This window comes from Salmo salar, chromosome ssa24 (assembly GCF_905237065.1).
Source record: "Salmo salar chromosome ssa24, Ssal_v3.1, whole genome shotgun sequence".
NCBI lineage: Eukaryota > Metazoa > Chordata > Actinopteri > Salmoniformes > Salmonidae > Salmo > Salmo salar.
Genome location: NC_059465.1, coordinates 40652167 through 40676609, shown reverse-complemented (window position 1 = coordinate 40676609; position 24443 = coordinate 40652167). Strand labels below are relative to the sequence as shown.

The following is a 24443-nucleotide window of genomic DNA, read 5'->3' as shown; positions in this document are numbered from 1 at the left end:
GCTACAACTCTAACATAGCCTACTTCCTAAAACAGTCTAATATTAACCTAGCTAGCTAGTACACCATTAACAAAAATGTGTATAATATCGACATTTAGTTAGCTGTAAATAGAAGGCTCTGGCCAATCAATACCTAGCTAATAGCTTGCTTCCTTACACATTTTCTGGGCTACATAGCCATAGGCTATACATCTACCCATACAAAGTGCAACAGCTGAAAAACCTCTCGAGTCACTTTTTTATTTATAATTTCCGTGGTTATATTCCGATCCTAAAAAGAAAATAATTGATACTTTAGTTAAGAGGTTCTGCAGACAAACCCTTTGTTTGGTTTGCCATGGTTTTTCAAAATAAAAGACCGCGCGGCACACTTTTACAATATTTTACACTAGCTACTTGGGAAAGCTATTAGCTAGTTATTTCCTTTAGCGCTACTTTCCTTTTCCATATCACGGTCTTAATCTGTATGTGCTATTTCACAATAGGCAGTAGCTTTCTCTTTTCAAATGAGTAATGAAATGCACATCCAGTGGGATGAATCTGCGGAATTTACGTCTTGCGGGACATGTTTCCAGACGATCTGCTGGAAAGGTGGAACACTTCCTTTGTTGCTGCCGCTGCTTTTTTGTGTCTGTTTCTTATTTCGCATCACGACAGCAGCGTTACCGTCCCGGTTGTATGGTTTTGCCTTAAAAATAAAACTCTGCCGTAAAACGCTGTGCATATGACATAAAATCAATAATGTTTGTAGCTTTGCAAAGTACATCATTTAAAAACGATGTTACAAAATTATAACTACATCTGAAAAAAAGAGAATGACTGCCTTATTTTTTTATTTAACCTTTATTTAACTAGGCAAGTCAGTTAAGAAACAAATTCGTATTTACAATGACGGCCTGGCAAAAGGCCTCCTGCGGGAAATGGGATGATCTTTCTTTTTTTTAAATGACATTTATATAAGATAAATAATATTATAAGGTGGAGCACATTGAGAAATAGCTGGAGCTTAAAGCAAAATTCAACCCAAAATTATTTCTGTGATGATTTCTCTATTTAATAATATTCTACAGACCCTACTGATCTACCACTAGAAAAATCGTGTTTTATGTAATGAATTGTAATGAAGTAATTTGCTTTGGAATATGTTTTAAAAACCCAAATGTAATGCGAATGTCACTTAAATATGATGAATTGTTCATGTTTAGATTCATACGTCATTGTTCAGGACACTTTTCTACAATTACGTGGGAGACTTTTATTTAGAAAATGTCCGTGACCCGGAAGTACTTTTTTTGGTGTTGCCGACGAGACGCTGAACTGCTTGGAGATTGGGGAGATGTGCCAGAGGGTAGCAAGAGAAATGGAGTTTAATTAAAGTAACGGACGGACACTTTGACACAAAAGGAAGGGGTACTTCAGATACAAGGATATCTAACTAAACGCAAGAGACGGGGAGAAATCACGATTAGCTCAAAATATTTTAATTCAAAGCCAACGCACTTGAAATGAAGCTATTGAAACCAAGTTGGGTCAGTCACAATGGTAAGCATTTGAATCACGGTTGTGCTGGAATGAATAATAGTTGTTGACTGAATCTTGACCCAAGACAAGTTGCGCTTCTGTTGTTGTTTTTTTTTTTGGGGGGGGGGGGTAGCTAGCTAGCTAGCTGACGTTACTCATTCCTTTGTAAACTATAGCTACAAAGGGCAAGGCACAACGCTCTCTTGAATGAGCCATGCGCTAAGGCGCTAATGTTAGCTAGTTAGCCATCTGTTTTTATTTGTTATTAAGTTTAGCCTGTAAGCATATTCCACAAAGCAGTAAGTAGATAGCAGTTGTTTCAAAACACCCAAATGCAGGCTGCCAGTATTCATTATAGACCGTGTCAACAGCTGGGTTGTATTTATTACTCGGGTTCTGTTGCAAAACGTTTTGCAACAGAAACCGTTTATTCCAGACACTTATCAACGTGCAACAGAATCTGCGTAATGAATACACCCCCTGGTGTTCTGAATCAGGCATGTTAGGCATCTACAGCATTTTGATGACATGCTTGTTAATACAATTGAAATCACGTCTGCTTCTCAGGGAAACCAATATTTTCTGTTGACATCCATCCTGATGGAACAAAGTTTGCCACGGGTGGCCAGGGTAAGGTCCTTCATTACTAAGCCTTATAACGGTATAACTGTTAGGGTTACATTTAAACAATACACCTCACTAAACAGTACAAGCGTAAAGTACTGTTTGACCATTTTCTCAAGCATACAATAATAATCAATACACTATGCACCTTTGTTTTACACTTTAATAAGGAGATCAGTTCAATGGTACTGAGTTGTGTTTGTGTGCCATGTGTTGCAGGAGAGGACTCTGGGAAGGTTGTCATATGGAACATGGCTCCAGTGCTCCGAGAGGAGGACGAGAAGAACGTGAACATCCCCAAGATGCTCTGCCAGATGGACAATCACTTAGGTGCTTCTTCTCTCACTGATGTTTGGTGTCTGCTGCTCAGAACTGACTGACAATAGAGAGACGAACCATATGTCTGCTGCTCAGATCTGACTGACAATAGAGAGACAAACCATATGTCTGCTGCTCAGATCTGACTGACAATAGAGAGACGAACCATATGTCTGCTGCTCAGATCTGACTGACAATAGAGAGACAAACCATATGTCTGCTGCTCAGATCTGACTGACAATAGAGAGACGAACCATATGTCTGCTGCTCAGATCTGACTGACAATAGACAGACGAACCATATGTCTGCTGCTCAGATCTGACTGACAATAGAGAGACGAACCATATGTCTGCTGCTCAGATCTGACTGACAATAGAGACAAACCATATGTCGGCATGTTTTTAATCTGACAAAAAAAACTGCATACAAGAGGTTCTCTGGGGGTGAAGTTTCACCCTCTCTCAATCCTAACCTTAACCATTAGTGGGGGAAATGCACAACTGTCTCAAGATCAGTGTCTAGGGGCAAATTCACTCAACACCACAAGCGGTGGATCACTTCTGTGTGAACTAAAACAGGTGTTTTGTTGATTTCTTTGTTTTAGCCTGTGTGAACTGTGTCCGCTGGTCAAACACCGGGCTTTACCTGGCCTCCGGAGGAGATGACAAGCTGGTCATGGTGTGGAAGAGAGCTGCGTATGTAACACACACCCACCTAATCACATGCTGTGTTTGGTTGATATTTTCCTGTAATATTGTGCCATTGCAACTCACCATGTAAGTCACTCGCATCAAACTCATTCCCCTAGAGAGGCGGGTGTCTGCGGGTTTTCGCTCCTCTCTTGTACTTGCTTAACGAATTAAGGTCACTTGTTAGTAAGGAAAGGAAAAACCAAAAAACAGCCGTCACTAGGCCCTCCATGGAATGAGTTTGACACCCCTGATGTAAGTGTTCTTTGATTTTGTGTGTTCACTTGAACAGCTTCATTGGACCGAGTACTGTATTTGGGTCCAGCAGTAAATTGGCCAACGTGGAACAGTGGCGCTGTGTCACCATACTGAGAAACCACACAGGGGGTAAGTTGTCTGCTCTATGGAAAGATGGACAGCTCACATAATGCTCTGCATTACATTGACAGTCGTTTGCCTTTGGGCACATCCCGTCTGTGTTTTCAGATGTCATGGATGTGGCGTGGTCCCCTCACGACGTGTGGTTAGCCTCCTGCAGTGTGGACAACACCATTGTGATCTGGAATGCTCGCAAATTCCCAGGTGCGAGCCAAACGAGAACCATTGTTTTTTTGTTGTATTTGTGAGTTATTTCTCACACAACCTTGTTCATCTTCCCTCCAGAGATAGTGGCGTCGCTGAAGGGCCACACAGGCCTGGTGAAGGGGCTGACGTGGGACCCTGTAGGGAAGTACATCGCCTCCCAGGCTGACGACCACAGCCTGAAGGTGTGGAGGACCATGGACTGGCAGCAGGAGACCAACATCACCAAGCCCTTCAACGAGGTGAGCTCCACTCTGCCAAGCTGACAACCCTCCACACAACACAGTTAGGCTGTATTCATCAGTGCCAACTGTAGCAAGTCACTTTGCAATGGTAAATGTTTTGCAACAAAAAATGAGATGTGCCCACAGGCGCACGACTGTCAACATAACGGTCGCCGTCAATATTGGCTGATGCCTGGCCGTGACCCCGCTTTCCGAGGTTGTCTCGGGGGGAGTGGGATATGCAAAAAACAAATGTCAAATCCACACATGTATAATACACACTTGTACATGTGTGAAATAGGACAAATGTAAGCACCCACCTTTGCTTGTATTTAGTTCCTATTGAGGAGACCCCAGCTCTCACTCCCTTCTCAGGTTTGATGTTTGTCATTTCTGTTGCCCCAACTCATTGACCACTAACTCCCTGTTCTCTGCTCCTCTCTGTGTTGTTGACCAGTGTGGGGGGACCACCCACGTGCTGCGCCTCAGCTGGTCTCCTGACGGACAGTACCTGGTGTCAGCCCACGCTATGAACAACTCCGGGCCCACCGCTCAGATCATTGAGAGGGACGGCTGGAAGACCAACATGGACTTTGTGGGCCACCGCAAGGCTGTCACTGTTGTGGTGAGGGCCAGTGATCAATCAATTAAATGTATTTTATAACGTCCTTTTTACATTAGCGCTTGTCACAAACTGCTTTACAGATATCCAGCTTAAAACCACAATCAGCAAGCAATGCAGAGCACAGTGGCTAGGAAAACACTCCCTGGAAGGCAGGAACTTAGAGGAACCAGGCTCAGAGGAGTGGCCAGAGGCAGAAACCTAGAGAGGAACCAGGCTCAGAGGAGTGGCCAGAGGCAGAAACCTAGAGAGGAACCAGGCTCAGAGGAGTGGCCAGAGGCAGAAACCTAGAGAGGAACCAGGCTCAGAGGAGTGGCCAGAGGCAGAAACCTAGAGAGGAACCAGGCTCAGAGGAGTGGCCAGAGGCAGAAACCTAGAGAGGAACCAGGCTCAGAGGAGTGGCCAGTCCTCTTCTGTGGACTCTGAATAATGTTAATGGGTTCTTTCTTTTGGACTCCACCTGGAATCCCTTACAACATATTATTGATTTTGTATTTTTGTACATTGCCCTGAGAACTTACATGTTAGGCTTTCTGGTAAACACTCTTATTCTTATAATGGTGATAGTGGATATTGTCTAGGAATCTGAGTAATACTGCTATATGTGCAAACACTTTCCAAAGCGTGTTGTCACAGCAACATGCTATTATTAAACACGTTTGGAGGAAAGATCCTTCCACAAGCTTGCAGACGCTGACATAAGCTTAGAGAGGGCACAATTGGGATGGCATTTCAGCTCTAGAATCACTCTCATCCGTCAGGCTCCCAATCACCTCCTCTCTCTCTCTCTCTCTCTCTCTCTCTCTCTCTCTCTCTCTCTCTCTGTCTCTCTCTCAGAAATTCAACCCCAAAATCTTCAAAAAGAAACAGAGGAATGGGAGTTCTCCCAAGCCCAGCTGTCCCTACTGCTGCTGTGCTGTGGGAAGCAAAGACCGCTCCCTCTCCGTTTGGGTAAGAACCGTCGTTCTATGTCATAGACATTACAACCAGTATATAGTGATAGCTTTGATGTCATCCACGTATTCCTACGTAAAACTCCCGATGGCGCCTGAAGTATTTGAATTTGAAGTGCAAGGATCATGGTCGACGTAGTCATTTTCATCAACCAGGAGCCTCCTCGTAGCCTGCTGGTCTGTGTCAGTATGTAGTCCTGTGTGATGACAGAATAGATCGCTACTTAATTAAATATCTTGATTCGTAGCCAACTTTAAAATAATTCACGTGGGGATCGAACTTGATCATAATCAGTTCCTTTTAGAGCCCAAAACAGGGGCCCTACATTTATTTGGTTTGGCCCTTCTTGCGATCATAATTTACATAGGCTGTCTAGAGCAAAGCAGGGCTTTTGGCAGCGCTAGGTTGCTACGCTAGTGACTTCACGCTCTAGACTGGACACTGGGGGGCCTGGTCTGTGTACAGGATCTGTCAGATGATTATCCTTCATACCTCATTCAAACGGACATATCCACTAGCAAAAAAATGGTTTTTGTTGTATTGATTGTTTTAATTGCATTTAATCTATTCACACATTTTAGACCGATAGTGAGACCCACCCTCCATCAATGTGTCTTGACAGCAGTATGTGTACATGTGGAGGTCTCTGTAAAATCCCCAACAACATATTTGACAGATCTATAATGAACTGTACCAACTCTGTTTTGTGTGTGGGCGTACCTCTCCATTTTCAGCTGACGTCTCTGAAGCGCCCTCTAGTGGTCATCCACGACCTGTTTGATAAATCCATCATGGACATCTCATGGTGAGAGCACCTCCCCCCCCCACAACCCTCACAGAATGAATCTACTTTGACATATAATACATGTCTTTAGAGACTGATAGTCTGTTTCTTAGCCGGCGTGCCAGTCTGTTTCTTAGCCGGCGTGCCAGTCTGTTTCTTAGCCGGCGTGCCAGTCTGTTTCTTAGCCGGCGTGCCAGTCTCTTTCTTAGCCTGGGTTTGATGATATTAGTTTTCTCCAAAGTCTAGGGAGAAACGGGTGGGAACGCTGTTAGTTACAGTGTGTGGTGGCGTTTTGCTTCCTGTTCCACTTAGGACCCTGAATGGGCTGGGTATCTTGGTGTGCTCCATGGACGGTACAGTGGCATACCTCAACTTCTCTCAGGACGAGCTCGGGGACCCCCTCAACGAGGACGAGAAGGTCAGCCAATTGCTAATGTCCTTTGACGTGACCCAACCAGTGTTGAGGTCAATACAACTTCAATTCTCTCTTTCTGTACATTCTCTGTAAATATAAAGTTTCCCCCAAAAGCTTTACAGCGAAGGTGGCAATTATATTTCTCACAACAGCCCAGAACACTTCTAGAACAGAAAAGTGCTTAGTTTAGCAAATTTCAGTTCACATATACTTTTTCTCCCCCTGCTGTGGCACTGGGCCGTCACGTTAGCTTTCAAGAAACTCCCCCCAGATCTAGAAGATATTTGTCTAGTGGACTATGAGATGATCTTCTAGCTAGCTAACACTCCTCCATCCAGAACGCCATCCACCAGAACATCTATGGTAAGAGCCTGGCCATCACCACCGAGGCCCAACTCTCCACCACCATCATCGAGAACCCGGAGATGCTCAAGTACCAGCAGGAGAGGCAGCGTGCAGAGCAGGCCAACCACAGGATGACCCACGAGGCCCAGGCCCACAAACTCACCAGCGTGGTCAACGGAGAGTCCCTGGAGGACATCCGCAAGGTAGGATGGGCCAGCTAGTTTCCCCTATGTACAGATCTAGGATCAGCTCCCACAATCCTAACTATGAGTGGGGAATCTGCAAAACTGACCCAAGATCAGCATCTAGGGCAGGGGTGACATCCGCAAGGTAGGACAGGCTGGTATGAGGGTTTGGGTCAATTCGAGAAAATTCAAATAGACTGAAATTACAATTCTCTTCAATGCTTTTAACGAGGAACATTTGGAATTGGAATTTGGTTTACTTTTGGAATTGACTGGAATTTAAATGGAATTGACCCCAACCCTGATAAGTACAGATCTAGGATCAGCTTACCCTCCCCAATCCTAACCTTACCCATTAGTGGGGAATCTGCTAAATGGACCCTAGATCGCGTCTCGGGGCAACCTCACCCTACTCTGCACGGCAACAATGCACCTCAGAGCAGGACCAGTACAGCACTACAGTCTGATTAACACTATAAAGGCTGACCCAGGCAAGCCGAACCAAGCTGTAAAGGACTGGCCTGGTTATGCATCTTACGTAGTTGCTGGAACGGAACATGAATGTGAAAAGAAAATATCCAAGCCAGAACAGTATGTTTCTGGTCAGTCCAGTATTTTTGTCATATCCCTACATTTTGAATCCATTGGCTTCATTGAGGGGATGTAATGAAATGATAGGCATGTAGGAAATCAATAAACATATTGATGTAAACCATAACACCAATGCATAACATTGACCCACAGCTCCCTGTATGGTTCTGTTTAGGGTTGGAAAGTTCCGGAAACATTCCCAAAACCGGTTTTAAAGAAATCCTGGTTGCAAGATTCCTGGAATTATGAGGAAATCTGAGATGTCCTCCAATCGAAATTTCTGAAAAACTAGGGAATTTTGCAACCCTAGTTCTGTCTTTATTTTGCTTTGCCACCTTTGTCCATGTATTGTCTCGACAGACTTGCTCTCCCTGAAAGGCAGATATCAGGGCCCGTATTCGTTAGAAATATTCCAGTAATTTGACATATATTTAGATATTAGTTTCCTTACTTTGAAAGCTGTCTATGGACAAGGATTAGGAACATTTGCGGATACATTTCCCATGTAAGTCAATCTCCCTCTTAGCATGTATCAAATTTCATGCTGAACTGTCCCTTTAAACATCTCAGACGTTTATATTATCGGTCCTTATAGTCGTATTCATTGTGATCTAAAAGTATAAACTGATCCTAAATCAGCACTCCTGCTTTTAGGCACTTGATACACACGGCACAATATCTAGGATCACTTTTGTCCTTTTTTGATTTTAATGATACTAGATCAGCACTTCTGATTTGTAAATACGGACCCAGATCAGATATAACTGAAGGAATAAAACGTGTGGGGAAAAAAATGTAGAAGGGGAAAAAAAGACTGAAGGAACTGTAAAATATGAAAACAGCTCTCATTTGTTAGAAAGACAAATGGACATAAGAGTTGAAGTCAGTTGAGATGAGTTGGTATTATGTTGTCATGTATTCTGTGGCCTTGCACATGGTCTTGAATGATCTCTTTCCGTGGATATTTATTTTCTTCTCCTAGAACCTGTTGAAGAAACAGGTTGAGACGAGGACCGCGGACGGCAGGAGGAGGATTACTCCTCTCTGCATCGCCCAGCTCGACACAGGGTAACTCATACACCTCTGATACACCTTTCCATTTATTCTATTCCAGAAATTACAATGAGCCCTTCCTCCATCAAACAAAGCACTTATACTGTAGAACTCATTTTAAAAAGACAGCTTCATTCTATTTTGGTTTTAATAAGTTTATTTGGGGATTCATTTTTTTTCTCCAATGTTAAAAACATGCATATACATTTTGTTAAGGCAAATGACATACAATTTCATACATTTGTTACGTTCCCCAGCTAGAAAAGCAAATAATGTCGCTCGAACAGTCACTGACAATCAACAAAACAGGTGGGGTTTTAGGAGGGGTTGTGAAAGACACTATGGGGGTGTCCACAGAAAGTTGACTAGCAACAACAACTGGGACCTAAAAGGCACCCACTAAATTTGCCCAAGAAGAGGCAAACAAAAGAAAAACCCACATAAAGACAGGAAGCAAACCTCTAAAAGGTGGCGCAAAACAAAATCAGACTAAGGAATGTTTTTCTAGAAATCAACTAGGGAGAGCCAACTAAAGGTGTTAACCCTCCACATCATCAAGACAACGGAAGAACTGGACCAGCCACACTTAAATAGCACCTTGGCCAGCACCGGTGAAACACCTTCCCTCTAACGGGATGGAAACCAGCACAATTGTAACCCATACTGACTAATGAGGTGACACCAATCGTCGTGCCTTACGCGCTAATGAGCTATACGTGCTAAAGTCTAACCTCAAAACATAAATGAAAAAAACAAAGCCTGTAACACCTTCCCCCTTAACACAAATATATCCTAGATTTTTGTTGGACAAGCTTGCTCAGTAAGCTCTCAACATAGACTTCAAAGTCTGATGAAATCTCTCAAGAGCACCTTGATACTCTGGGTGGTAGGCACTAGAGGGGCAATGGGTTAAACACAAGTGTTGTAGCATTTGCTGGAAGACCTTTGACATGAAATTTGATCCTTCATGAAATTTGATCCTTGATCTCTGTCAAAGTAACCCACACAAACTTCATCAAACTCCTCTGGACATATCTCAGCAAAAAGAGGGGAGAGGGAAACATCTTTACTATTCCGCAATCAGCTGCTGCTTCCTAGACATCAAAGTGTCAACTGTAGGGGACCCTCTCTTCCTTTAGCAGTCCTACGCTCTCGCTCACCTTTTGGGGTTTTCAAAGGAGAGGTCAATTCAGGAGGTTTAGTGAAATCAGGATCACCTATAAATGTCTGGGACAGATTAAATATAGTGGGATTGCTGACGTCCTCCTCAACACTAGACTTGCACCCAGTGACATTTTTAGACATAGCACATGTAACGGAACACGCTGGGAATATTCTAGGGTACTTTTCTGATAATCTAATCAGGTTCCTCTAGTCTGGGTTCCTTTCAAACGACAGGATTTAGCACGACCTTTGAGCCTTTCCCACAAGAACACTTTGGAGGAGCAGTGACCAAATACCTTGCGGCCATTTTAGGGATGTAGCAATCCACTCAAACACAGTCAAATATACATCCACCTCCTTTTCGTTGAAAAGCGGTACAAGTCGGTTGTTCAGCCCTAGATCAAACTCTGTTGAGGGTGTAGGATGGCCTGAATGGATTGGGAGTACTTCCAGATCCATCTCTTTCAATCAAATGGCATGCGCACTTTCTTCTGGTTCTAGTCTGGCTGTGCATTCTTAGTGTTTGGCTGCACGCTCATCTTGTCTTTCCTTGTCCTCCAACTCTAATTTCTGTTGTTACCATGTTGCCTTTAGTTCTATCTCTCTCAATTGTACGTCTATGGGGTAAATAAGGAAATACATTTTCACCGTCCTACCTCAATGGGGTGTATTCTACCACCCGTAAGACCCTTTTCATCATCCTCCCTCTCCGGGAGGATTTCCTCCTCCACTAAAGCGGTATAGACTTTTTGACTACTGCTTTTGAGTCTGCATGTGCAACTCTGATGTCATAATGCTTTGCGATGACGAGCAGATTCTCCTTCGTACATTTAGATAGCATCTCCCATGTAGGGTTTTCCGCAAACAGACTTAGTCTGTGGCTTTATTTTTATAAACCTGTGTTTATGCAACTTTCTAAATTATTCCGCCAATCTTATAACCCCCTCAGGGTGGATTCCGGTGACACAAACTCTACCACAAAAGTGTATTTTAAACACTAAAATATCTGGACCCCACAGAGCTTCAGAGTAGGTGACTACCATACTCATGACAAACAGGATCCCGGACAAGCCACCATTTTGTTATGTTCCCACAAGACAAACTCAAAATGTTGCTCACAACAAATGGAACTAACAAAGAAAATCACTGATAAACAAAACAAAGGGGTTCTGAAAGGTACCCATGTGGGTGCAAACTGAAAATTGGCAAAGCAACTAGTAAGGGGTTATAAAAGACCCACCATGGACTAGGTTTGCCTCAGAATTAAAAAAAATAAATAAAAAATGTTAGGATAGGGAGTAAAAATAATATGGCGCAAAACAAACAGGGGAAACCATTACAAATCAGGCTTCTTTCAAACTTAAAAGGTTGAGCTCAAAAATCACACCTCAGCTGACGTGACGTGTAGCTCCCAACATGTCTCACGCTCAACTGGAGCGCTGGCCCAGCCAGTCTTCAATATCACCTAGGCTAACACGGGTGAAACACCTTCCGACTAACAAGATGGACAAGCCATTACAGGTGTAACGGTTACTAACGAGGTGACACCAATCGATGCTCCCTACTTGCTAACGCACTACCTCGAAATAGATAAACTAAACCTGTTACACATTTTTACAAATAATTGTCAATATATTACATTACCACAGGGATATTCTTATGTCTGTTAGTTTGAGCTCTCACTGTTTCTGTTTGAATCCTCAGGGATTTCTCCCCAGCCCTCTTCAACAGCGTACCCATCCTCCCTGGGTCGGCCAGCCAGCTCACCTCCCAGCTTTCCTCAGACTCCAACACGGCCACCTCCAATTTGGACCCCCTATCCACCCCACTGGGGGGCAAGGCCCCAGATGACGCCAAAGACAGGTCAGTTGTCTGTCTAGTCTTCTCTGCCATCCTCTGCTCTCCATCTCTCCTGCTCTGCTTCCACCCCCCTTACCGGCCTGTTAATTTAGTATTTTGCTCTCCCTCTCTTTCCATCATTGACAGTGTTTCCGGTGCCATGGCTCAGGCCTCGTCTCTTAACACCACAGCCATGAAGTCCAACCTGCTCCTAACCACCTCCACCAAGATGGAGCCAATGAAAGCCCTTGACTCCAGGTTCACAGAGAGGTCAAAGGTCATGCCCGGGGTCACCATCTCCATGGCAGGACTCACCCCGCTAGACAGGTAAGGGAACAGAACCATCAAGCTTATCCAATAGTCCACATCTGAGATTCTTGTTATCTGAACATGGAAAAAATAAATCAGTTTGGGACGTACACATGTTCCTATGAACACAAAAAAACAACAGGTTGAATGCTAGCCTTGTTTTTAACAGAGCAATCCACCTTTGATTGACACTTCTTCTTAGAATAGATGTTAAGTGATGACCAGTTTTTTTTTAATTCACTGAACTAGATTTTTCAGTTTTTGTTGTTTCCTTGTTGACTGGGACTTGGAGGTTGTCTCTCTTAGAAATATAATTACTAGAAAGGGCATCTTCATTCAAGTCAATGAGGCCATAATGGGTGGACCAGTGAACAGGAAGTACAGCTGGAAATGTCCCCATTAAACAGGAAGTAGTGCAGGAAGTGTCCCTGTTAACCTGGAAATAGGGTAGGAAGTACATCATTCAAATTGGGCTCAACACACATCTCAACCCCCCCTTACAGAAAGGTTTATGAAAATTCAATATTACCAAGCATGGTTTCGCCTATGATCATATATGGGGAAACACTACTAAGGCGATTGGGTATGGGTTAATGGAACAAATGGTGAGTCTATTTCTGTGGTTGTTGTCCTCCTGTTGTAGAGTTAAAGACAGCAGCACTTTAAAGGAGCTCAAGGATGAGACGAGCAGCGACAGCGAGGACAAGATGGCTGTGGTGAAGTCCCCCTCCTTCACCAAGAGGAAGGCCCTAGACGTGGACGGAGGGGACAACCAGTTGGAGAAGAGGAAGGCCCTAGACGTGGACGGAGGGGACAACCAGGTGGAGAAGCGGAAGGCCTTAGACGTGGACGGAGGGGACAACCAGGTAGAGAAGAGGAAAAAGGGACGGCCCAGGAAAATGGACGCGAAAATGATGACGCCCGTGTCCCACCAACCCTTCCAGCAGGTAAGACCAGTGCTAGTTAATTTCACGTAATCTCATGACTTTACACATTTTTTCTGATAGATGACATGATAATATTCAAGATATCCTTGTCTTTGAATGTAATGGTCTTGATTGGATATGGGATCAACAAACTGATTGGCTGCGTACGAAATGACACCTATATTCCTATAGTCAAGGAATATTCAACCGAGGGTCACCTATGGGTCCGCTGTGGTACGGCAGGGGTCAACAGTGAAGAGGCAACTTAGGGATGCTGGCCTTCTAGGCGAAAGTTGCAAAGAAAAAGCCATATCTCAGACTGGCCAATAAAAATAAAAGATTAAGATGGGCAAAAGAACACAGACACTTGAAAGAGAAACTCTGCCTAGAAGGCCAGCATCCCGGAGTCGCCTCTTCACTGTTGACGTTGAGACTGGTGTTTTGCAGGTACTATTTAATGAAGCTGCCAGTTGAGGACTTGTTAGTTGTCTGTTTCTCAAACTAGACACACTAATGTAATTGTCCTCTTGCTCAGTTGTGCACCTGGACCTCCCACTCTTTCTATTCTGGTTTGAGCCAGTTTGAGCAGTTTTATGAAGGGAGTACACAGCGTTGTACGAGATCTTCAGTTTCTTGGCAATTTCTCGCATGGAATAGCCTTCATTTCTCAGAACAAGAATAGACTGACGAGTTTCAGAAGAAAGATCTTTGTTTCTGGCCATTTTGAGCCTGTAATCAAACCTGCAAATGCTGATGATCCAGATACTCAACTAGTCTAAAGAAGGCCAGTTTTATTGCTTCTTTAATCAGGACAACAGTTTTCAGCTGTGCTAACATAATTGCAAAAGGGTTTTCTAATGCTCAATTAGTCTTTTAAAGTGGTAAACTTGGATTAGCTAACACAACGTGCCATTGGAACACAGGAGTGATGGTTGCTGATAATGGGCCTCTGTACGGCTATATAAAAAATCTGCCGTTTCCAGTTACGATTAGTCATTTACAACATTAAAAATGTCACTGTATTTCTGATCAATTTGATGTTATTTTAATCAACAAGAACATTTCTAAGTGACCCCAAACTTTTGAACGGTAGTGTATACATGCATACATACATACATACATACATACATACATACATACATACATACATACATACATACATACATGTACCAGATTAGCCAGTTCTTGCTGTGAGATGTTACCCCACTTTTCCACCAAGGCTCCGGCAAGTTCCCGGACATTTCGGGGGGGAATGGCCCTAGCTCTCACCCTTCGATCCAATAGGTCGCAGATGTGCTCCATGGGATTGAGATCCGGGCTCTTTTCTGGCCATGGCAGAACACTGCCATTCCTGTCTTGCAGGAAATCACACACAGAACGAGCAGTATAGCTGGTGGCGTTTTCATGCTGGAGGGTCATGTCAGGATGAGCCTGCAGGAAGGGTACCACATGAGGGAGGAGGATGTCTTCCCTGTAACACACACGTTGAGATTTCCTTCAATGACAAGCTCAGTCCGATGATGCTGTGACACACTGCCCCAGACCATGACGGACCCTCCACCTCCAAATCGATTCCGCTCCAGAGTACAGGCCTCGGTGTAACGCTCATTCCTTCGATGATAAACGCGAATCCGACCATCACCCCTGGTGAGACAAAACCGTGACTCGTCAGTGAAGAGTACTTTTTTCCAGTCCTGTCTGGTCCAGCGACGGTGGGTTTGTGCCCATAGGTGACGTTGTTGCCGGTGATGTCTGGTGAGGACCTGCCTTACAACAGGCCTACAAGCCCTTAGTCCAGCCTCTCTCAGCCTATTGCGGACAGTCTGAGCACTGATGGAGGGATTGTGCGTTCCTGGTGTAACTCGGGCAGTTGTTGTTGCCATCCTGTACCTGACCCGCAGGTGTGATGTTCAGATGTACCGATCCTGTGCAGGTGTTGTTACACGTGGTCTGCCACTGCGAGGACGATCAGCTGTCCGTCCTGTCTCCCTGCAGCACTGTCTTAGGCATCTCACGGTACGAACATTGCAATTTATTGCCCTGGCCACATCTGCAGTCCTCATTGCCTCCTTGCAGCATGCGTAAGGCACGTTCACGCAGATGAGCAGGGACCCTGGGCATCTTTCTTTTGGTGTTTTTCAGAGTCAGTAGAAAGGCCTCTTTAGTGTCCTAAGTTTTCATAACTGTGACCTTAATTGCCTACTGTCTGTAAGCTGTTAGTGTCTTAATGACCATTCCACAGGTGCATGTTCATTAATTGTTTATGGTTCATTGAACAAGCATGGGAAACAGTGTTTAAACCCTTTACAATGAAGATCTACAGCACCAGTCGAAAGTTTGGACACACCTACTCATTCAAGGGTTTTTCTACATTGTAGAATAGTAGTGAAGACGTCAAAAGTTTTAAAGAAATCAAAATATATTTTAGACGCTTCAAAGTATCCACCCTTTGCCTTGCTGACAGCTTTTGGCGTTTTCTTAACCAGCTTCATGAGGAATGCTTTTCCAACACTCTTGGAGTTCCCACATATGCTGAGCACTTGTTGGCTGCTTTTTCTTCGCTCTGGGGTCCAACTCATCCCAAACCATCTCAATTGGGTTGACGTCGGGTGATTGTGGAGGCCAGGTCATCTGATGCAGCGCTCCATTACTCTCTGTCTTGGTCAAATAGCCCTTACACAGCCTGGAGGTGTGTTGGGCCATTGTCCTGTTGAAAAACAAATGATAGTCCCACTAAGCGCAAACCAGATTGGGATGGTGCAGAATGCTGTGGTAGCCATGCTGGTTAAGTGTGCCTTCATTTCTAAATAAATCACAATGTCACTAGCAAAGAAACCCCATACCATCACACCTCCTCCATGCTTCCCAGGGGGGAACCACACATGCGGAGATCATCCGTTCACCTACTCTGCGTCTCACAAAGCCACAGCGGTTGGAACCAACATTTTACAATTTGGACTCATCAGACCAAAGGACAGATTTCCACCGGTCTAATGTCCATTGCTCGTGTTTCTTGGCCCAAGCAAGTCTCTTCTTATTGGTGGCCTTTAGTAGTGGTTTCTTTGCAGCAATTCGACCATGAATGGTGCCGACAGATGTGGCAGCTCTGCTTCTAGCTCCTAAGCAACTGTGCAGTACCCTAATTTCCGGACTATTGAGCGCACCTGAATATAAGCCGCACCCACTGAATTAAAAAAAAAAGTATTATTTTGAACATAAATAAGCCGCACATGTCTATAAGCCGCAGGTGCCTACCAGTACATTGAAACAAATGAACTTTAACAGGCTTTAACGAAACACGGCTTGTAACAAAAATAAATAGGCTTTAACGAAACACGGCTTGTAACAAAAAATAAAAAATTAGCAGTAAGCTTTAGTTGTCTTTTTGCACTGAGTCAATTCCTCACGCTGCTGTTTCCAACGTCTTATCATCGACTCATTAAGACCAAGCTCCCGTGCAGCAGCTCTATTTCCTTTTCCAACAGCCAGATCAATCGCCTTCAACTTGAAAGCTGCATCATATGCATTTCTCTGTGTCTTTGCCATGATGAGGGTGACAAAATGACTACCGTAATCAGAATGATGGGAAGTTTGAGAGCGCTCGATTTAATCTAAACTGTAAACCAAAAAGTTGTTTGACCTTAACCCGTTCGGCAATTTCATTGGTCTAATGAAAGCTTCATGCCGCCAAAAAACTGAGCATGTCACAGAATGGGTTTTTTTTGGGAAGAAAAAAATTTAAAGCGGGAAAAATCCATAAATTAGCCACGTCATTGTTTAAGTCGCGAGGTTCAAAGCGTGGGAAAAAAGTTTTGGCTTATAGTCCGGAAATTACGTAATTTTTTATTTTTTTATGTGTTATTTCTTGCTTTATTAGCCCAGAATGTTTTTTTTTGTGTTATTACATACAGCCGGAAATAACTTTTGGATATCAGAGCGGCGGTAACTTACCAGCATTAAGACCAGGAATACGACTTTCCCGAATTGGATCCTTTGTTCGTACCTCCAAGGGCAATTGAACTTACCCCAGAGGCTGCTCCAAGACGCTGCTGGAGAAGAGGTTTTCGGGAGTGGACTTCTAGTCCGACTCAAGAGACGGGCACAACATCCACCCCTTCCGAGTATATTACTTATTAATGTTCAGTCTCTGGACAATAAAGTAGACGAGTTCAGGGAGAGGATCTCCTTCCAGAGAGACATCAGGGACTGTAACATACTCTGTATTACAGAATCATGGCTCTCTCTAGATATACTGTCCCCGTCCATACAGCCAGCTGGGTTCTCAGTTCATCGTGCAGACAGGCATAAAGAACTCTCCGGGAAGAAGAAAGGCAGGGGTGTATGTTGAATGACTCCTGGTGTGATTGTGAAAACATACAGAAACTCAAGTCCTTTTGTTCACCCGACCTAGAATACCTCACGATCAAATGCCGACGTATTACGTCCCAAGAGAATTCTCTTCGATTATATTCACAGCCGTGTATATTCCCACTCAAGCCGATACAACATTGGCCCTCAAGGAGCTACACTGGACTTTGTGCAAACTGGAAACCACATATCCTAAAGCTGCATTTATTGTAGCTGGGGATTTTATCAAAGCAAATTTGAGGAAAACGCTACCGAAGGTCTGTCAACACATTGACTGTAGTACTTGTGCTGCTAAAACACTTGACCACTGCTACTCCAACTTCTGGGATGCCAACAAGGCCCTCCCCCGCCCTCCCTTCAGAAAATCAGATCATGACTCTGTTTTGCCTCTCTTTCCTGACGGGCAGAAACTCAAATAGCAAGTACCCATGCTAAGGTCTATTCAACGCTGGTCTGACAAATTGGAATCGATGCTTCGAGATTGTTTTGATCACGCAGACTGGGATATGTTCTGGGTAGCCTCTGAGAATAACATTGACGTATATGGTGACTGAGTTCATCAAGAAGTATATAGCGGATGTTGTTCCCACTGTGACTATTAAAACCTACCCAAATCAGAAACCGTGAATAGATGGCAGCATTCGCACAAACCACCGGGAATATGGTAGAATACAAACAGTGTAGTTATTCCCTCCGTAAGGAAATCAAACAGGCAAAACGGACATACATAGACAAAGTGGAGTCACAATTCAGTGGCTCAGACACGACGTATGTGGCAGGGTCTACAGACAATCTTAGATTACAAAGGGAAAAACAGCCACGTCGCAGGCACAGACTTCTTGCTCTCGAACAAGCTAAACATCTTCTTCGCCCGCTTTGAGGATAACACAGTGCCACCGGCACAGCCTGCTCCCAAGGACTGTGGGCTCTTGTTCTCCATGGCCGATGTGAGTAAGACATTTAAACGTGTTAATCCTCGCAGGGCAGCCAGCCCAGACGGCATCCCTAGCCACGCCCTCAGAGCATGCGCAGACCAGCTGGCTGAAGTGTTTACAGACATATTCAATCTCTCCCTATCCCAGTCTGCTGTCCCCACTTGCTTCAAGATGTCCACAATTGTTCCTGTACCCAAGAAAGAAAAAGTAACTGAACTAAATGACTAGCACCCCGTAGCACTCACTTCTGTCAGCATGAAGTGCTTTGAGAGGCAAGCTAAGGATCATATCACCTCTACCTTACTTGACACCCTGGACCCACTTCAGTTTGCTTACCTCCCCAATAGATCCACAGAAGATGCAATCGCCGTCGCAGTGCACACTGCCCTATCCCATCTGGAGAAGAGGAATACCCATGTAAGAATGCTGTTCATTGACTATAGTTCAGCCTTCAACACCATAGTACCCTCCAAGCTCATCATTAAGCTCGAGGCCCTGGGTCTGAACCCCGCCCTGTGCAACTGGGTCCTGGACTTCCTGACGAGCCGCCCCCAGGTGGTGAAGGCAGGAAAAAACCTCTACTTCGCTGATCCTCAACACAGGGGCCCCACAAGGGTGTGTGCTCAGCACCCTCCTGTACTCCCTGTTCACCCATGACTGCGTGGCCACGCGTACCTCCAACTCAGTCATCAAGTTTGACGACAACACAGTTGTAGGCCTGATTATCAACAATGACGAGACAGCCTACAGGGTGGAGGTGAGGGCCCTGGTGGAGTGGTGCCAGGAAAATAACTTCTCAATGTCAACAAAATGAAGGAGCTGATCGTGGACTTCAGGAAACAGCAGTGTGAGCACGCCCCTATCCACATCAACGGGACCGCAATGGAGAAGATAACAAGATTCAAGTTCCTCTGTGTACACATCACCGACGATCTGAAATGGTCCACCCACACAGACAGTGTGGTGAAGAAGGTGCAACAGTGTCTCTTCAACCTCAGGAGGCTGAAGAAATTTGGCTTGGCCCCCTAAGACCCGCACAAACTTTTACAGATGCATAATTGAGAGCGTCCTGTCATGCTGTATCACTGCCTGGTTCGAAACTGCACTGCCCGCAGCGTCCTGTCATGCTGTATCACTGCCTGGTTCGAAACTGCACTGCCCGCAACCGCAGGGTTCATTAGAGGGTGGTGCGGTCTGCCCATTGCATCACCGTCTTTGACCAAATAGGGCTATCTTCTGTATACCACCCCTACCTTGTCACAACACAACTGATTGGCTCAAACGCATTAAGTAAAATAAATTCCACAAATTAACTTTTAACAAGACACACCTATTAATTGAAATGCATTCCAGTTGACTACTTCATGAAGCAGTTTGAGAGAATGCCAAATGTGTGCAAAGCTGTCATCAAGGCAAAGGGTGGCTACTTTGAAGAATCTTAAACAAATCAAAATATATTTTATATTTAACACTTTTTATGGTTACAACATGATTCCATGTGTGTTATTTCATAGTTTTGATGTATTCACTATTATTCTACAACCCTTGAATGAGTAGGTGTGTCCAAACATTTAACTGGTACTGTATTTCAATGTATTAATGAATATCTCTAGCAACAACCGAATAAACACATGTTTGCACGTGGTTTTGAAGTCAGACCAATTCTTATTATTTAACCAATAAGACTTTAGCTAGCTTGATAAGCTTGCTAATATTGCTACTAATGAAGTTGGCTAGCTTGCTTAACTTTGACAATATGGTTAGACTACCTATATTATCCACATTGATGAGTTTATAATTGTCAATAACTAATGTTAGCAACTTTTGGTTAAAAAGGTGAAAGGTCAGAGGTAAAATGTCGCAGCTCGGGTAACAAAAATGTATCCTAGATTCCCATTTGTAATTATGAGTTGGATGATTAACCACGTTTCCATCCACATTTTTGCAAGTAAAGTCATTTCGTAGAAGAATAAATCACGACAGCTGTGATGGAAACAGGAAGTGTCGTTTAGTATTTTAGAAATGTTGACAGACGGTTTGTTTATTAGACTTGGTGGGATATTTTTGTGTCTGTAAAATGTGGTATGTGACAAATTGCAGTGGAAATGATATCTTGCACAATTTTTTTCTAGAATAACCATGTCGAGGTAAATTTGCAGTAACGAAATGCTATGTTCTCTGGGCCTCCCACTACAACTTGAAAATGTATGCAGAGTTTATTTAAGCAATAATGCACAAGGGGGTGTGGTATATGGCCAATATACCATGGCTAAGGGCTGTTCTTATGCACAACGCGGAGTGCCTAGATACAGCCCTTAGCCATATGCCACAAACCCCCGAGGTCCCTTATTGCTATTATAAACTGGTTACCAACGTAATTAGCGCAGTAAAAATAAATGTTTTGTCATACCCGTGGTATATGGCTGTCAGCCAATCAGCATTCAGGGCTCGAACCACCCAGTTTATAATAGGCTATAAGTTGTAATGAGGTGAAAGTGCACGGTGATGAGCTTGATTCTCCTTTCCAATAAATATTGAGGGTCTTAAGTTATGCTATGACGATCGGTGCTTAGCTGCCAATGAACAAATAAAAATGATTTTGCTATTATCCATTTCATCATACACTGAACAAAAATATAAAAGGTAACATGTAAAGTGTTGGTCCCATGTTCCATTAGCTGAAATAAAAGTTCCATACGCACAAAAAGCTTAATTCTCTAAAATTTTGTTCACAAATTTGCTTACAATCCATCCACCTGACTTGTGTGGCATATCAAGAAGCAGATTAAACAGCATGCTCATTACACAGGTGCACCTTGTGCATGGGGGCAATAAAAGGCCACAATGTCCACCGAAGCTGTTGCCAGATAAGTGAATGTTCATTTCTCTACCATAAGCCGCCTCCAATGTCGTTTTAGAGAATTTGGCAGTACGTCCAACTGGCCTCAACCGCAGACCACGTGTATGGCATTGTGTGGGAGCGCGGTTAGCTGATGTCAACGTTGTGAACAGAGTGCCCCATGGTGGTGTATCTAGGCACTCCGCGTTGTGCATAAGAACAGCCCTTAGCCATGGTATATTGGCCATATACCACACCCCCTTGTGCATTATTGCTTAAATAAACTCTGCATACATTTTCAAGTTGTAGTGGGAGGCCAAGAGAACATAGCATTTCGTTACTGCAAATTTACCTCGACATGGATATTCTTGAAAAAAATTGTGCAAGAAATCATTTCCACTGCAATTTGTCACATACCACATTTTACAGACACAAAAATAACATTCGCAGAGTATGACCCTGCCTCACACAGGAAGCGGCGCAGGTCCTAATCCAGGCACTTGTCATCTCCCGTCTGGATTACTGCAACTCGCTGTTGGCTGGGCTCCCTGCCTGTGCCATTAAACCCCTACAACTCATCCAGAACGCCGCAGCCCGTCTGGTGTTCAACCTTCCCAAGTTCTCTCACGTCACCCCGCTCCTCCGCTCTCTCCACTGGCTTCCAGTTGAAGCTCGCATCCACTACAAGACCATGGTGCTTGCCTACGGAGCCGTGAGGGGAACGGCACCTCCGTACCTTCAGGCTCTGATCAGTCCCTACACCCAAACGAGGGCACTGCGCTCATCCACCTCTGGCCTGCTGGCCCCCCTACCTCTGAGGAAGCACAGTTCCCGCTCAGCCCAGTCAAAACTGTTCGCTGCTCTGGCACCCCAATGGTGGAACAAGCTCCCTCACGACGCCAGGACAGCGGAGTCAATCACCACCTTCCGTAGACACCTGAAACCCCACCTCTTTAAGGAATACCTGGGATAGGATAAAGTAATCCTTCTAACCCCCCCTTCCAAAAATATTTAGATGCACTATTGTAAAGTGGTTGTTCCACTGGATATCATAAGGTGAATGCACCAATTTGTAAGTCGCTCTGGATAAGAGCGTCTGCTAAATGACTTAAATGTAAATGTGGTGGGCTGATGGTATGGGCAGGCATAAGCTACGGACTACGAACACAATTGCATTTTATCATTGACAATTTGAATGCACAAAAATACCATGACGAGATCCTGAGGCCCGCTGTGAGGCCCAGTCATCTGAAATCCTTAGATTAGGGCCTCATTAATCCATTTGAATTGCCTCATTTCCTCGTATGAACTGTAACTCTGTAAAATCATTGAAATTGTTGCATGTTGCGTTTTTATATTTTTGTTCAGTATAATAACTGAACCTGTCCACTTCATCAGCCAGCTATGGTCTTGAGAGCATGAGCCAAAACACATTCAATTTGTGTATTTTTGTTGTTGTTGGTACATAAGAACTTAAGCGCAAAAGTTTTTTTTTTTTATGTGCATTACGTCATCAGGCACTGCCTTGTATACACGAGTCAGTTTGATGGAAACCTCTGGTGGGAAAATGTGCCTTTTTTTAATGCAAATTTGAAGGAAACCTAGCTATTGAAGTGAAAGTTCCCACTCAGAACTCAGAACTTCTGATAACTCCGATAGCGTGAGAACTCCCCATTTGATAACTCTGATAGCATGTGAACTCCCCATTTGATAACTCCGATAGCGTGAGAACTCCCCATTTGATAACTCTGATAGCGTGTGAACTCCCCATTTGATAACTCCGATAGCGTGTGAACTCCCCATTTGATAACTCTGATAGCGTGTGAACTCCCCATTTGATAACTCCGATAGCGTGTGAACTCCCCATTTGATGACTCTGATAGCGTGTGAACTCCCCATTTGATGACTCTGATAGCGTGTGAACTCCCCATTTGATAACTCTGATAGCGTGTGAACTCCCCATTTGATAACTCCGATAGCGTGAGAACTCCCCATTTGATAACTCTGATAGCGTGTGAACTCCCCATTTGATAACTCCGATAGCGTGTGAACTCCCCATTTGATAACTCTGATAGCGTGTGAACTCCCCATTTGATAACTCTGATAGCGTGTGAACTCCCCATTTGATAACTCCGATAGCGTGTGAACTCCCCATTTGATAACTCTGATAGCGTGTGAACTCCCCATTTGATAACTCTGATAGCGTGTGAACTCCCCATTTGATAACTCCGATAGCGTGTGAACTCCCCATTTGATAACTCCGATAGCGTGTGAACTCCCCATTTGATAACTCCGATTAGCGTGTGAACTCCCCATTTGATAACTCTGATAGCGTGTGAACTCCCCATTTGCACTCATTGGTGCTAATTACGCTTACATAGTATCTAACAGGCTTTGAAAATACATTGTTTAGTACCAGTTTAGTACTGCTAGCTGCTGGTACGCTTTCTTGACTTGGACATACATTTTTGCCAACCTTTTGTTTAAACAGCTGCTATTAGTTAATGTGTTTGGAGTCACCTTTCTATCTTATAAGCTATGTTAGAGTTTACTCTTCCTCTTCCAATTATAATGTGGGGACTTTTGACCAGGGACATTTATGCATTTTTTATTTTCTTTCTCCAACTACACACTTGCAGGCTACCCCTTCATCAGAGAAGGAGCCTTGTTGCGTCGCTGCTGTCCCCGTGGCTGTCCTCAAACTGCCCACTCCCACACCGCAGAAAGCATTTACTCTTCAGGTATATTATTATATCACTCTTCAGTTGTGGCTAAACAACCCACATGGTCATCGGCAGAGTCATGATAAGTACAATGGATGCTAGTCGGTTGTGCTCTCTTTCTGCCATATTGTGTATGTTTGTAGGTCAGTATGGAGCCCCCGGTGTACCTGGAGGTGGAGAATGAGGTCTCTGCAGTGTCCGGAGCCAAACTCAGCCAGCTCCGCTGTTCCAGGGAGGGCAGGGAGTGGGACACGTTGCTGCCCAGCCGAGTCATCACTGCAGCGGGCAGCAGGTAAGCAGTAGGGGGGAGAGAGGTTCCACATGTCTAGTCCAGTAGTGTTAATGGCAGTTATCTGTTGTCTTAATACTTTACACTTGTAGGAATTGGCCTAATATGGGTTGAGCTAAATTGAAATGTTTCTTCCAGAAGAAA

The 24443-nt window shown here is 44.2% G+C and overlaps 1 protein-coding gene across 1 annotated transcript in view; it reads left to right on the top strand.

Moving 5' to 3' along the window:
- The first annotated feature begins 1096 nt into the window (after positions 1–1096).
- Positions 1097–24443, top strand: part of hira (histone cell cycle regulator a) — a 37031-nt gene continuing 13684 nt past the window's right edge. Inside the window, exons 1-18 of the mRNA XM_014172642.2 lie at positions 1097–1542; positions 2089–2151; positions 2365–2475; positions 3068–3158; positions 3445–3539; positions 3639–3734; positions 3816–3976; positions 4416–4583; positions 5418–5531; positions 6269–6339; positions 6631–6736; positions 7072–7281; positions 8837–8922; positions 11776–11934; positions 12058–12237; positions 12863–13166; positions 23927–24028; positions 24154–24302. Of these exons, the coding sequence (XP_014028117.1) occupies positions 1506–1542; positions 2089–2151; positions 2365–2475; positions 3068–3158; positions 3445–3539; positions 3639–3734; positions 3816–3976; positions 4416–4583; positions 5418–5531; positions 6269–6339; positions 6631–6736; positions 7072–7281; positions 8837–8922; positions 11776–11934; positions 12058–12237; positions 12863–13166; positions 23927–24028; positions 24154–24302 (2303 nt within the window). The 5' untranslated portion in view covers positions 1097–1505. The remainder of the gene's footprint in view (positions 1543–2088; positions 2152–2364; positions 2476–3067; positions 3159–3444; positions 3540–3638; positions 3735–3815; positions 3977–4415; positions 4584–5417; positions 5532–6268; positions 6340–6630; positions 6737–7071; positions 7282–8836; positions 8923–11775; positions 11935–12057; positions 12238–12862; positions 13167–23926; positions 24029–24153; positions 24303–24443) is intronic.